At 34.5% G+C, this 16,177-nt stretch overlaps 1 protein-coding gene across 1 annotated transcript in view; it reads right to left on the minus strand.

The window, feature by feature from the left end:
- The window catches only part of ADGRB3 (adhesion G protein-coupled receptor B3), a 499,532-nt gene that overhangs the window by 137,586 nt on the left and 345,769 nt on the right, over nt 1–16,177 (minus strand). The window contains exons 5-6 of the mRNA XM_011977290.1: nt 13,525–13,689; nt 419–583 (exon numbers count right to left, since the gene is read on the minus strand). Coding sequence (XP_011832680.1) covers nt 419–583; nt 13,525–13,689 — 330 coding nt within the window. The remainder of the gene's footprint in view (nt 1–418; nt 584–13,524; nt 13,690–16,177) is intronic.

Genomic DNA, 16,177 nt, shown 5'->3' on the forward strand with positions numbered 1-16,177 from the left:
TCTACCACACACTGCTTTAAAAATTTTAAAATCTGAGAATGTTACTACCCCTTTCCATTTTTGTTAATGTACCACTGTGAATAAACTTTATTCAAATATTTAACTTACAGGTCATATATAGAGCATTGAGATGAACAGTGTAAAAAAGTGTAAAAAGTGCAAGCTCAGTGCTAAACTTACTCAAATGTATTCATAGTTCATCTCCTGAGTTTTACTACTTTACTAGCACGGCATACAGTAGGATAAATTCTGGTATAATTGGCTTCATTAATAAACACACACACACACACACACACATATATATACACACACACACACAGATTATCTTATTTCATAGTTCTGGCATAGTTCTGACACATTTTATAATGTGCCCTTTATACGGTACGAGTGCCCATTATATGCAGGAATCAAGCCCTACCTGTACATTCAGGGTTGTAGCACTCTCTGCTTTCTGCCCATGGCCCTCTGCATTCGGAGCCTCCATGGGCAGCTGCAGTGCACTGCCGGCTTCTCTGCTGAGTCCCATTCGAGCACGTTACTGAGCACTGGCTCCATGAACTCCACTCTTGCCACTGTCCATCAACTACCAAAGCAGAAAAAGAGACAGTATAAGGATATCTTCCAATAGGAGAGGCTGTACAGAAAGTACCTGGTGAAACCACCCTTGAAGACAAACCCCTATCAATGGACTATGAATTAATACAATGGAAGGTCACACCAGCATGAGATTTTATTAACTCCCCAAATATTATTACCTTATTTTCCCACTTTTATTTTCTTTTATATATCCAGCATATCTTTTTTGTTTTGTTTTGTTTTGGAGATGGAGTCTTGCTCTGTTGCCCAGGCTGGAGTATAATGGCACGATCTCAGCTCACTGCAACCTCTGCCCCTGGGTTCCAGCAATTCTCCTGCCTCAGCCTCCCAAGTAGCTGGAATTACAGGTGCCCACCACCACATCCCAGAATAATTTTTGTATTTTTAGTAGATATGGGGTTTTACCATGTTGGTCAGGCTGGTCTCAAACTCCTAACGTTAGGTGATCCACCAACCTCCCAAAGTGCTGGAATTACAGGCGTGAGCCACTATGCCAGACCTCCAATATATCTTTTGATTCGCTTATTTCTTCAAAAATATTTATTGATCACTCAAACATGCAACACATTGTGCTAGGAGATGGGGTACACAAAACAGTGAACAAATTAAATACTGAGCAAGACCTTATCGAGCTCATGTTTTAAAGAAAGAACCCCTAGAAATAAACCAGAAATTGCATGCTAGATAAATCAATTACATGGCAGTGTTGCAAAGGATAGTTTCAGGACATTGTGAGATAAGACTTGGGAAGGTCCAGAGAGTCTTCCTTGACAAACTGAAGCTTCAGGCAAGCCTTGAAGGATAATGGGAAAATACTTAGGATAAAGGTATGTTCCATGCAGGGGAATATACAAAGGTCTTTGGAAGAAGAATCATGGGCATTTCCAGGAACTAGAAGAAGGTCATTGTGAAAGGCATCTAGAGTGCTGGGTGAAGAGAGATTGCAGAAGTTTTAAAAAAGAGAGAGGCTAGATTTTGCAAAACTTTCATCAGCTGTGTTAAGGATTTTGAGTATTATTTTCAGATGTTTAAGAAGCCATTGAACAATTTAAATAATAAATTATATTATCAGATCTAGCGTAGGATTGAGGCCAAATTACAGAAGTTGGGAAGGATCTGAGTTGTGATGATGAGGCAGTGCAGATGCAATGTCTGGGAGAGATTAGAAAGTTACTAGGAATGGGTGGTGAGAAGAAACTGAAGAACTGGCCATGGGAGCTGAAGCAAAGAGAGGATCCAGGTGACTCTTAGATGGCTGTTTTCTGGTGACTGGAATTTAATATAGACTGCTGAGCTTGATTTATCTTTGGGAGATTCAAATTGAGATTCATGTATTCATTCATTCAAATAACTTTTGAAAATCTATTAGTCATCAGACACTGTGATAGGTGTTAAGAAGATACACAGAAATAAAAGAATATAAATCCAAACTCAAAAATTTTATAACTTAGGACATTCTGCATGCAAGCAAATAAATAAATACATAAATAAAAGTTTAAAGACAATACCATGTTAACATGAAACATGAAGTATTTAGGCTTCAGAGGACATACTGCATCTGTTGGGGATGTAATTATAATAGACATAGAGTGCTGAGTTATGGATAATTTAGACCAAGTCAGCATTGACAAAGGCATAATCCCATATGCCACAAAATAGAAATGAGCAAAGGATTTAACCAAAAATACTTTCCGGATTAGAATGTGCAAACTAGCATGTAAATGTTATAAATGCATCAGTTTATGGATGTCTACTTTTTGCCAATATCAGTTCATGGTTCTTAGTCAATTTGATCACACGTGAAAGAGAATTCACCACAAATCCAAAGTTTCAAAATAAGCTAATATTGCCATGAAAATCTATCCAAATAAACAAGAAAGCCTGGCAGAATATAATAATTACCTTCAACCTAACTTCAAGCCTTACATGTAGGTATTAAAAAGAGGTTGTTTAATAGGTATCTAGCTGTACTTAATAAACCCTTTATGAGATTTTATAAAAATCACAAAATGTCAATTTAATCATTCCATTAATGTAATTTTAGCATCTCACTTTATTAAAAGTACCTGATACAATCATATTGGCTATGTAGTCCATTTTCCAGACTAAAAAGAAAATTCTAGTGAAGCAATAGGATATTATAAATTATCTATTTCTCCTCTATTTTAGCTTTAAACATGAGTGCATTTTTCATTTCAGAATTTTTCTATTCAAAGATAACATTTATTGAGCTTGCAGTATGAAGCCTCACCATCCTAAGCATTCTGAGAAGGGTTTATAAAAAGAGATTCATGCCCTACGCCTTACAATCTATTTGGCAAAAGGATGTAGTTATGCACACTATTGAGAACATTCAGAAAGAAAGCAGCACATTAACAAAGGTGAATTAGGTGCTGCTAAGCTAATCTTAGTGCTTAGTGACTAGAATAAAGGACTTTGTGATGTCCTTAAGTATTCTGGCTTAAGGTAAATTTTGATTATGATTTATTATGAAAGCAATAGTTATATGCTTTCTGGCAAAGAGAGGAAAAGACTGTCTGGCAAAGATGTGATGTCTAGAATGAGCAAGTCAAATGTGGAAATCAGAGAGAAAACAATTTGGCAGGGGACTGTATTTCTATGAAGAATTAGGAAGGACCTTGCTGAGATGATATTAGGAAGAACAAGAACATCTATTTGTGAAGTGTTTTGCTCATCAGGCTTTTACTGAAATAAGACTGCATCAATAATAAAAAAATGTTTTGAGACTTTAAATTCATATATTTATAGTTATAGTTGTTCAACCCCTTCTGACCATGTACATATTCTGTGTTAATGTTAAAGCTTAAGAGTGAGTTAATATTAGAAATCTGAGGACAATTTGAGGTTCAGTGCTACTATAAACATCCACAAAACATGTATTTTAGATGGAGTCAGTTTTGTTCACAAAGTCAGTAACAGAAAAAAATAATACAATTGAAGATGTATCAAGTGGGCATTTTTTGCGATTTTATTTTAACACTGAGAACCGAAATATCCTTTTATTGAAAATTAATGGCACTTTTTTTTTGCAAGCTTTTAAAATTATTTTAAATTATACTTTAAGTTCTAGGGTACATGTGCACAACATGCAGGTTTGTTACATATGTATGCGTGTACCATGTTGGTGTAATTGCACTGTTATGAAGGAATTGGCTTGACAAAATAACTCATTGGATATAAAAAACAAAGGAGGAAAGGCCTAATATTTCTTTAGTGTGTCAAGTCCAAATCACTGAGAAAAGAGATAATTGAAAAGTCAGGTAAGAGAGGAATATATAAATTTAACTTAAAAAACTAGACAACAGACTATATATATACATACACATATATACACATATAATATATACACACACATATATAAACATATAATATATACACACATATATACACAGACAACAGACATTATATATATATATGTTTTTATATATATGACTTTTAGTGCCAACTATGAGACATTGTTTTATTTTTAAGTTTTTCTTTTCAGTGATATTCTGGATTAAAAAAAATATTAATGGATTTGTTTTACGGGTCATAGCCCCATAACACTTCTGGGAACAGTAGTGTCATTTTACTGAATGAGAAAAAAATAGAGAACAGGGAGGCTTTTGGGAGGTGGAAATTAAGAGTTCTGTTTTGGATATTTAAGCATTTCCAGATAGAATTTGTGCATTATCTTTTAGGGATAAATGTAGAGAAATGTAAAAATAAAACCAATTTATCATATAATGTATCTCTATATCTTTTTTTATAACCACTCACCTAGGTTCTCCAAGATGTGAAGGAACAGCTTTTTTCTTGTTATCTGATGTTTAACTGGGGAGCTAAAGTGGGGAGGAAGCTGCTTCTCCTTCAACCCTGCATGCAGGATTGGCTTTTTAAATTTTATTTTATTTTATTTTTTAATTATACTTTAAGTTCTAGGGTACATGTGCATGACTTTTTACCTGGCTCAGCAGCGAGGTAGTAGAGACAATCAATGCCTCTACCCACTCAATGCCTGTTCCTTGTGTACGGCTTACTTCCAATATTTGTAAGAGGGACCTCTCAGGGTCATTGTAAACCTACAAATTTAAAAACACCTCAAAGCTTTCTTTCTGAAACTGTATTTCTATTGAAAATGGATTCACATCTCAGCATTCTGTCAGAAAAGAGTTCCCTGGTAAGTTGGGAAAACGTAACCACTCCACAATCCCCCTCAGAGTCTCATAACACACACAGGAGTAAAAATTTATAGAGAATTTAGTCTGTGATTGGCATTGCTCAACTGTGCCACGGGGGAGCTGTGGTGATTAGGACTGGCTGAGCTCTGCTCTTATGAACATATAGTCTGGAGGCTGTAGTGGGGGCAGATGATAAACGAGCAAAATGAATAAACCAGAGCGTTTCACTAGAGGTGTTATGAAGACAACGTGCTAAAGAGGGCGATGCGACAGGGAGTGCTCAGGCAGTCTCAGGAGGGGACGATATTAGAGCTGAGTCTGAATCACTGCACAGAGCCAACTCTTAATTTCCACTTTGCCAAAGCCTCCCTGTCCTCAATTTTTTTCTTTTTCAGTAAAATGACACTAGGGTTTCCAGAAATGTTATGGGGCTGAGGACTGTAAAATAAATTAACTAATAATTTTTTTAAAATCCAGAGTATCACTGAAAATAAAAATTAAAAATGAAGCAATGTCTCCTATTTGGCACTAAAAATTATTTTACATGTAAAATATCTGTTGTCATGTGAAGGTCTGTGTTCAGGAACAGAGAGAAGGCTGCTGCTTGTGGGGATCCTGGAAAAGGAGAGGTGGCAAGAGATGGGTTCAGATGCTGCGCAGAAGCCAGATCTTATAGGGCCCTATAGGCCATGCAACCAGGGAAGATGCAAAGTATGAGAAGATTTTAAAGTAAGGAAGTGATAAGATATAATTTACATTTCAAAACTTAATATTGTGGTTTTGTGTAGAACGGATGGTACAGGGGCAAGAATGGGTACTGTGAAATATTGGGGAACTATACTGTATGTAGTCCAGAGAGAGCTGACGGTGGCTTGAATTATGGTGGCATCAGTGGGCATAGAAAAAATGTGGATGAATTTACAGTGTTTTCTGGATGTAGAGCTGGCAGGTTTGTGGTAGGGTATAGAAAAGTAGAAAATCAAGGTTGACTTTTAGGATTTTAGCTTAATCACATAGGTAAAGGGTTGATCATTTTATTGAACTGGGTTAGACTAGTGTTCAACAATTTGGGTGGATATAGCTCTTAAATCAAAATTTCTGTTTTTTTGATATTAAATTTGGAATGCCATTTTAGACATGAGGCAGCAAGTACTGCAATGAATAACCTTTGTTTACAAATTTACTTCTCAAATTTAATTGAAATGTAATCCCCTAACTACTTCTTTTTTTTTAATTCATAGAACACCATTTAATAAACACTGAACTAGAATACATAATTTCTTCTCTCATATGTAGCCAGGTCAGAATCAACACTTTCTTAGGCTGTTTCAATTTCTCTTCTTTCTCATCAGAAGCACTTGCAGTTGGATTCTTTTTTCTTAATGTTAGTTTTCAAATTAAAAACTCCAAAAGTCTATTGCTTTCTGAGCCATTCTACAAAAGTGACTAAGAATCAAGAACAATAAGGCTGAGTTTTGAAGCTGGGAGAATGCTGAGAGATCAGCGTGCCTTACCATCCTGTAACATGCTTCTTTATATACCAAAGTCATTCTGGGGACAATTAGAGTTTCGCTTCAGCAGTGTGACAAATTACCATATTTTCTAAAACTAGAAGAGTTAAAACTGCAAAGATTAAATTGCTAGGTTCCTGGGGTTGACTTTGTTATATGAACCTCCTCCTGCCATACATATGGAGTTGCAATTGGGCTCACTTTGAAGACAAAATTGCCTTCTTTATACGAGAGCCAAATTAAATTCCATAATACATTTTAATAAACATATTGTTTTCAGTCTATTTTTACATCCTTACCAGTAAATGTTGACAACTTAGAACACGTTAGATAAAAAGAACCACAAATTAGATTATGTTGTGAATATTTTGGATAATAAAACTAGCATTTCAACAACTGTTCTGGGTTGAGTATTCTTGATTAATTAAGTCATAGGTAGGAAAGAATTAAGGGGAAGACAAATTTTGGATGCTGGCTTTAAAGTTATTTCATTTTGTGATGGCAAATTTGGAGAGTTCAGATTTGCAGTAAGTTGGGAGTTACCCAGGGATCTGTAAAGACTCTTTCGGTACACAAGACTGAAATGTACCAGAGTCCAGCTTCTGCCCAGCATAGTAGCTCATGCCTGTTATCCCAGAGCTCTGAGAGGCTGAGATGGAGGGATTGCTTAAGGTATAAGTTTAAGATCAGCTTGGGAAATATAGTAGGACCATGTGTCTACAAAAATAAAAAATAAAGTTAGCAGGGTGTGGTATTGCACACCTGTAGTCTCAGCTTCTCAGGAGGCTGAGGTGGGAGGATGCTTGAGCCCAGGATTCCCAGGTACAATGAGATATAATCATGCCACTGCACTCCAGCCTGGGTAACAGTGCAAGACCCTGTCTCTAAAAAAACAGAGTACAAACTCTTGCTTTGGGCATATGTTGAAAAGCAAAAATCTGTCTTCCATTTGCCATTTTAAACTAAACTACATAGGAGGAAAATAAAAATGCAACATCACTTTTTTTTTTTTTTTTGAGATGGAGTCTCGCTCTGTCGCCCAGGCTGGAGTGCAGTGCCGCGATCTCGGCTCACTGCAAGCTCCGCCTCCCGGGTTCCCGCCATTCTCCTGCCTCCGCCTCCAGAGTAGCTGGACTATAGGCGCCCGCCACCTCGCCCGGCTAATTTTTTGTATTTTTAGTAGACACGGGGTTTCACCGTGTTAGCCAGGATGGTCTTGATCCCTGACCTCGTGATCCACCCGCCTCCGCCGCCCAAAGTGCTGGGATTGCAGGCGTGAGCCCCCGCGCCTGGTCCAAATGCAACATCATTTTTAAAAATTAGAATTAAAATATAACCAAATGATAATAGTAAGGCTAAGAAGGATAAAAAAAAGTAGGTAAGTTAAAGTTTGAATGAGAAAAAATACTAAATAGTAAAAGAAAGCAAGCCAAGATTAATAAAGACACAATTAATTTAAAAATCTTTTAAGAACGGAAAAAAACACTGGAATAATGCTCAAAATCTAAAATGACATAAAACAAATATAATTGTCGTACAACAGGCTAGAAGGCTAAGAAGATAAAATCCATATCAATTAAAGAACAGGTTAATGAGGCAGCATTTGACTTACAAATTATAACAACCTCATGCAAACACAATCAGGGACCTTTGAACCAAATTCCAGCAAATGTTTAGAATCTTCCCACTCACTGTCTTCACCAGAAGGGCTCCGTGCAGAGAGATGGAGGGCAAGGCATCCTCCCATAGATGCTGCAGACCAAAATTTTAGGTTCGTAGGAGACTAAAGCCTTTTTCTCTACATGACAGAAATATCTGGGTCCATCTGTTTCTAAGGCCCTACTCTTAGGTGATTCTTTCTCTCTTCTTAGGGTTTGTAAGAGTATGAAATGTATCTGGAAACTGCAACATGGCAGCATCCCTCTGGTAGGGTTTAGGCTCCCAGTAAAGCATTTCTCAAATGCAGTTTGATGGGTGTGACACTGCTCAGCCCAACAGACTGACACAGCCTGTATGAAAGTACTTCTTCTTAGCACAAACCTGGGAGAAGAATCCCTTTGAGTCTATGACTAAGACAGTAGAGCCCAGTAATTATCATAATATCCCTGGTTTATTTGACCTATTTCTTCCAAAATCCCTTCATTTTAAAGTAATATCTTCATATAAATCATTTAAAAAATCCTCTACTTTACATTGATTTTTATACTATACAAAGTATTTCTACCTAATTATAACAATATGTCAATTCTGTAATATAGAGGGGTAATTAATACTGACTACATTTCACAAAAAAGGAAATTGAAAAATAGAGTATATAAATTGCCCATGTATTTTAATTAAGGATTGGGACTGAATTTTAATCCATGTCTTCTGAATCACAGACCACTCTTTGTCCCACTGAATCATATAATTAAATCCATATATATATTTCAGTATATAAGTGAAGAATTATTTACCAATAGAACTTTCATTTATTTTAGTTTTTAATCTGTCACCCAATTATTATTCATCCTTGTACCTTATATTATTTATACTCTACTGCATGGAAACATATCAGATGGGGAAATGTTCACACTGAAAACAGAACTAAACTTAAATCATTAGCTTCTCTAATATTCAACTACTGACTAGGGGAAAATATTACGATAAAGTAAAAAGCTATAAAGAAAATTAGTATTAAAACTTCAGGCTTTTAACTAAGATCTTAAGCTTTTTATGTTCCCCGAAGTATTTAATTTTGGAAATGGTTATATAAATTTTATTTTGGGTATATATATCTATATAATTTTAATGGCAGTCATACTGGAAAATGCAACTTTCCATTATGTGCGACACTTTTCTCCTGTTAAATATTAATAAAAATCAAGACCATTAAGGACAGAGGGTTCTAAAGTGATCAAGTCACCCTACAGGGGGAATCACCATAAAAAGACACTTACAGTTAGACCTGATTAGCAGCTTGCGTGATGCCCACAGAAAAACTGTTATCGCTAGTTAGACCTAACCCATGTCAGAAAACATAAATAACATGCAATGACACTTCAGAGACAAAAACAAGGTCATAGTGCAACTCACAAAGTACCAAACATTCTTCTTTCTCGGCTAATATGAGTGACTGCTATTTCTTTACCAATTATGGCTGGTCTTCCAGCCACAATTTATTAAGGTATCCAGATAGTTTATTATCTGGATAATTTATTAAGGTATCCAACCATAGAATTGTCACACCTTCCAAACAGCATCCAGTTCAGAACAAAGGCTGCTCGTTTCCTCAAACCCTCTGCCAACTCACTTAACACAAGCTCAGATCCCTTAAGTATTTCAAACACTCCGTTGCTGAGATCCCCACAGTTCCCTATGTTAGTTTCCCCTCACTCTTGAGAGTAACAAATTCAGCTAGGTCAACTGCAGGCATGACTCTGATGAACTTTGGTTGAAGGGCGTTAACATACTACTACTAATACTTTCACAGTATTTACTCCCTATCAGGTTCTCTACCTTACAGCATCTCACAAAGTCTTATGAAGTGGGTATTACTATTGTCCCCATTTTACAGATGAATAAACTAAAGATTAGATGAGTGACATAATTGTATTGAAAGGTAAAAATCTACATTTAAATATGTGATCTCTTGCAAAAGTCCAAGATCACTCTGCTTCATCGCATCAATGTATTATGAAATAGACATAGAAAATGTCCTTTAAATATTGGGATATTAGAAATTTGGATATGTTAATGTCAAGAAAATCCACTTAATTGTAATTTTTTGGTTTCCACTAGGTATAGAGTTGCATGGAGAGAAAAATAGGAAATAAAAGAAAATTTATTTATCCTCAAATATGTAAATTATTAATTGAGAATTGACCATTATTAAGTCAATTCTCAATTAATGACTATAATGAAAATCAGAGAAAATAGAAAACATATTGGACCACCAGAACTTCGGTGAGATAAGTAAAACAGACCACAAAGACCATTGAACACACATATACACACACAAATACACACCTTTCCATAATATTTTAATTATTAGTGTAGATTACAAAGAAAGAATAGGCCACATTATGCTTATGAGCCAGGGAATTCCTTTTGTTGCTCTATGCCTCTTGCCTGTCTTGTTTCGTCAGTATCAGCCCCCTGTTCTCAGACATGGGATACAAATCAGTAACTAACAACTCAGACTAGGAAACACTATATCTTCTTTTCCTTTCTCCTTATATGGATCCCAGGCAATGGTTTTCTCTCACCTCAAAAGAAGTGGGAGGAAGTTGTACATTGATTCAACAAGGAATCTGAGAGCAAATTATCTACTTATAGGTATATATCAAACTCTGAATACATAAAAGTATTTCATTATTTGATATAAACAATGCATGTCATTCCTACATAGTGTCTATTTCATTAGGGTGATTTCATATAGTTTTTTAAAGTAGGAAACTTTAAGACTGTAATGCTGTTTTAACATTATCCCACACAAAAATCTCACTGCCCATTATTACCACAGCCCATCCCGTCAAATCCTGCAAAAGTAGTGAGTAGCGGGAGACAGTTTGTGGTTTTGCCTATTTCTTCTGTCCTGCTCTTATCCATACTCTAGTGTAGGTCCTGATCTACATTCTTCGCTACCGATGTACTACCTATCATAGCTTTATTCTTAATATGATAGCTTAGGGATATCATGTAGGATGGTTAGAAAAAATGTTGCCTGAAACCACTGAATCCTCAAGTTACCATCTTTCATTGAAGCTAGCATATTTACATGAGGTTTTCAGAACTGCATTCAACTTTACACATGCTTATGTCTGAATCTTCTGAATGGAAAGTAAAACTTTTGAAATCAGGGACTATATATACTTTTCAGCAGTGCCTTACATCTAGTTGACAGTTAATAATGCTTTCATATCCAGTGAAGGTGCCTGAGTTTAGCTATAAGATGATGAGTTCTAAAGTTAATTTCAAATGTTTCTATCAAATAAACCTACATATTTTAAAATCATAACGTCACTTTTTTTTTTGGCACGGCCTAGAAACTTAAAAAGAATCCTAGTTAGTTATTAGAGTTCGCTTTCAGATACTAAGTTCATAGGGATACAATGTGATAAGAATTTTACATCTTTTATGATGCAACTAAATTCAAGAATGAAAATAACAGAAGTCAGAAATGGCACACGATACGTTTAAGTACTCAAGGATATGCCCATATGCTCACTGATGAGAGAATATGAGCAAGGCCACTTTTAAAAATAATACAGTCATAATGCACAAAAATAAAGGACCTACATGAAAGAAAGCCATCTGATTTTGTTGGACTAAGAGTGCTTCCAATGATAAGATAATACCACTAATATCCAAGTAGCTTAAAAACTTGGTTACTACTTGAGTGATAAAGTTCCACAACTGTATCAACTTAAAAAAATGAGTTTTCACATCTGAACTCTAACATAGCCTCTCTACTGATATCTAAGGATTTTGCTCCTAGAAAAGCTAATGGAGAGTAGACTATGAGAAACTTGGTTCACAATATTTTAACTGATCAATGCCATTTTTATGTTTGTATTTATGGAGTCCAGCTGACATAAAAGAAGTAACAAAAAAGTATTTAAAAAGTTTCTATAGTTAGTTCTTGTCTTTTATTTCCCCAAATTGTCTATTTCTTTGAACTCCATGGACAAATAAGAGTAAACTATATTTGACTCTATGTAAATGTTACAGCTCAGCATTGAAAAAAATTGAAAAATATATAAAAAAATAAACTTTTCCAAATCTTTGTTGAAAGCATAAGGCATGACTACATGTGTGTGTGTCTGCCTGCCTGTGTGTTTATAGAGAGAGAAATAAGACAGGATGTTACTGATCTCATAAATAGATTTTCTAGTACTGGTTAACAAATAACTAATCATGGTTTTGACCCTCTAATATTCATAATTGCATGAATATTAACTCATAAGTTATATTTATAATTCACAGAATTCATAAAATTTTAGGAAAAATTATATTAGTCAGTAAAATAATATAATTATAATTATTTGCCTTCATCTTTAATTCTATGTCATTAAGTACAGGAACCTAGTAGTCTTTCTCTGAAGGGAACAATTAATCTTGTTAGATGACTTTTGCATATCTACACATTGGATTGTTTTCATATTCTTAACGTTTTATATATTTAAAATTTCCAGAAGGACTTTGAAGTATTGTTTCATAGTTCAGGACATTAACTTGGGGGTATTCAAAGGGTCAGTGGGATTGAGGGTGAGTTGCAGGATTTATTTGGAGGACAACAGTACTGGGATCCCAACTATGTTGCTTGCATGCAGAATATGTAAATAAGTGGGCTAATGAGAAAATCTCCCCAAGAAGAGAGTGATTACTTATATTGATCTTTGCCATCTTAGCCTTTGCAATTCTCCATTCTCCATGTCTCTTTCTTTAAAATGTGTCTTTGCTGGCCCTGAGAGATTATATAATCTATGTGTGTATATTTTCTCCCATAACTTGTAAGTCCTTTGAAGCTGGACATTATTCTTATTTATTTTGGAGGAATTTGTTTGATGTTTGAATAAACTAAATGAGAGCATTGTGAAGGCTTCCCTCTAGCACAATGGGTGAAATTAAGTATCAAGGATAGATAAAATAGAATGGAAACATTTTAAAGGAAAGAAAAGTTTAAGATAACATAAATATACTCTAAGAACAGACTGTATAGTCTTCATAATCCCATAAAGATTGTAAATTGTTTATAATTTAGCCATTTTATGCATCTAGCAAGAGATCTAGAAAGTCTGATTCCCTAGCAAATATTTTTATACATGGTCAGTGGTACATTGCCACTCCCTAATTGAATGAGTGTAAGGGAATACCATAGGAAGGACTGGCTCTAAGTCAGATCTCTCTAGTTTCAGTGTGAAGGCAATAATTAATCTCAAGTCTTTAGGATTCCTTGTGATTTTCCCAGAAGGAAAAAGCAAGTGCGGATAAAAATCTTGGTGGAAAACATTAATACACACATTTGTAGAAATATAATAAAGATTAATGTTGATTGACACTAAAGGCCATATTCTATACCACTACATATGATAGAATCAAGAAAAGTACCCAGTTTTAGGCAAGATACAATGAAAAGGACACATTTTCCAATGTGACTGAATGAAGGTTGTCCTCTTAATATTTCTTGTGTACAATAGGAATCTTATAAAAAGCACATAATGCAAAGATAACCAAATGCAGAATAGGCTCACCTGGGCAAAGAGCAATATTACAAGGCTTATGATGTGTTTCAGGTCCTTCACACGGCCTTCCTCCATACTGAGGAGGTGTGCATGACCTTGTTCTTGTTCTTTGGCCTCGACCACATGTAAATGAACATAAACTCCATGGTGACCATTCCTCCCATACTCCGTGTACTGTAATAAAGCAAAGAAGCTTCAACAACAAAAGCAGAGAAGTAAAATCAAAGATTATTTTCTTTATAATTAAAAAACAAAACTCATTAAATAGACAAATATGAAGATATTTTAAAACACAGTTGAGATAACATTCTTGTCATAAAATATAATTATTAATTTAAAAATTCATTAAAATAATGAAAAATTGCATGTGCTTTTTTCTGCATTTTAACAGTTATTCATGTCATAAATTTTAAACCATTCCTTATATTTAATGGAAATACACCTCTCTCTCTCATGGTAAAACAGTCACAAATTATTTTTAAGTTAAAGTAATATCAGCTAATAATATAGAAAACTAGATCTCTTATAACAGAGATAATCTCCTAGAGTTAAGTTTTCATTTAGATAGCCAAAGCCCAACATAATTCTCCTAACATTTATAAAATTTTGGGATTAATGATTTTTATTATGTTAGAAAATTTAAAAAAATCTGAAAATTGAGGGTGCATTTAACTTTTAACATCACATTTTACAAAATATATTTTTTGCCATTTAAAAATTTGGGTTTAAAGTTACCATATTTTGAATAAAAAGAATTTCAAACAGAGTATCTACTCACATAAAATATTCCTCTTATCCCTGTTTCAAAATGAATGGAAAATACGATAATCTCTTTTTAATGACCATGAAACCAGAAGATGCTTTTCCTCCTCTAACAACTTGATAGAACTGGAAATCTACCGAATTTATATAAATTTCTAAAGAAAATAATTATGCTTAACATAAATATGAATATATCAATTCTTCAAACATACTACTACAAGGAATTCACAATTGATCTTAAATAACATAATTTGTGTTCTTTCATAATAACCACTGTGAATAAATAATGTTATATTTTACAAAAGACCATCAAGATTCAGTGTTTAGTCCAGGTGTGGTGGCTCATGCATGTAATCCCAGTGCTTTCAGAGGCCAAGGTGGGCAGATCACCTGAGGTTAGGAGTTCGCAACCAGCCTGGCCAACATAGTGAAACCCCGTCTCTACTAAAACTACAAAAATTAGCTGGACATGGTGTTGTGTGCCTGTAGTCCTAGCTGCTCAGGAGGCTGAGGCAGGAGAATCACTTGAACCTGGAAGGCGGAGGTTGCAGTGAACTGAGATCAGGCCACTGCACTCCAGCCTAGGCAACAGAGTGAGACTCCATCTTCCAAAAAAAGAAAAAAAAGATTCAATGTTTGATCCTTTCCCTGCATGGTAAAATCACCACTCTCATCCTAATTTTTAATACTTGAGACAATAAGTAATAGCACCCTAATAGACAATATCAATAAAAAGGCATGAGAAAAAAATGTGCTTTTTGTTCAAAAGCTCCTCTCTTGATGTTGAACCTCTAATCTTGCTATACTCTTAGAAGTTCAAGAGGCCAGATGTTTGATATGACACCCACAGATATGATTAAGGGGAGTAGAAATTTATAGAGGACAATGACCCCCCCATTTTTTTCTTTAACATTGGTAAGGGTAAGCACAGGCCCATAAAAAGTGGCAGAGGAAATATGCGAGTAAATATAATATATCTAGAATCTTCTTCATATGTATGCTTACCAAGTTGTTACTTTAGAAACACATATAGGATACCTTAATTGTGAGATATCCCTTCCCCTTCTATTGGTGTTATTTATTTGCCTAAATTGGTTGTGATAGGATGTTTAAACATTGAAAAAACAGCCAATAGAAATACCCAATATAAAGCTCTTTAACATTCTGAGAACTTTGTTGGGAAATATAGTTTTAAAATAATATGTAGGGAAAAAAAAAAGAGAGTGAGAAAAAATAAGATGTTTTACTTTTTCCCATAAAATTTTGGGAAAACCAAAGCCAATTTATATCCATTGATATAAAAAAGTAAGTCTATATCTAGCTCTAATAAAACTATATATATGTAAGATGTATATACTACCCACATATGTAAATATTCATATATATATGAGATCAATTATAGCAAAATAGTTTAAAAGTACTTACATTAATGTATTTTGGTATATTAAATGAATATTTTTATATACTATTGCATTTATTTCCAATTATCAATATTTCTCCTAAAACAACCTTTCCTCCTCCTATTTTAAAAAACGTATCTCCTCCTATTTTAAAAACCTTTTCTCTTCCTATTTTCTCCTCCTATATAAAAAGTTAATGATGCTATATAAAATTCATATTGCTGCTTCTGTTCATTTTTTTTCTGTCAGATCATACTGTTCTATATGCATTGCACAATCCCAGAGAAAAAGGAAGGTGCTAAATTGTCATATTTTCCTCCATGAATCTCAAAAAATGTTGATTAACCTTGATGGCTTAAATTATGAAACTGGAATCTTCAGAAAATTAATGTTACTTAATACTTTCTAACAGTCTTTATGGCTACATGGTAAAATTTCATGACTCATTCACGTCATTTTTAAAAAGTTTTTTTTTCATTTGAAAAGGATACAAATCATTA

This window comes from Mandrillus leucophaeus, unplaced genomic scaffold (genome assembly GCF_000951045.1).
Source record: "Mandrillus leucophaeus isolate KB7577 unplaced genomic scaffold, Mleu.le_1.0 Scaffold177, whole genome shotgun sequence".
NCBI lineage: Eukaryota > Metazoa > Chordata > Mammalia > Primates > Cercopithecidae > Mandrillus > Mandrillus leucophaeus.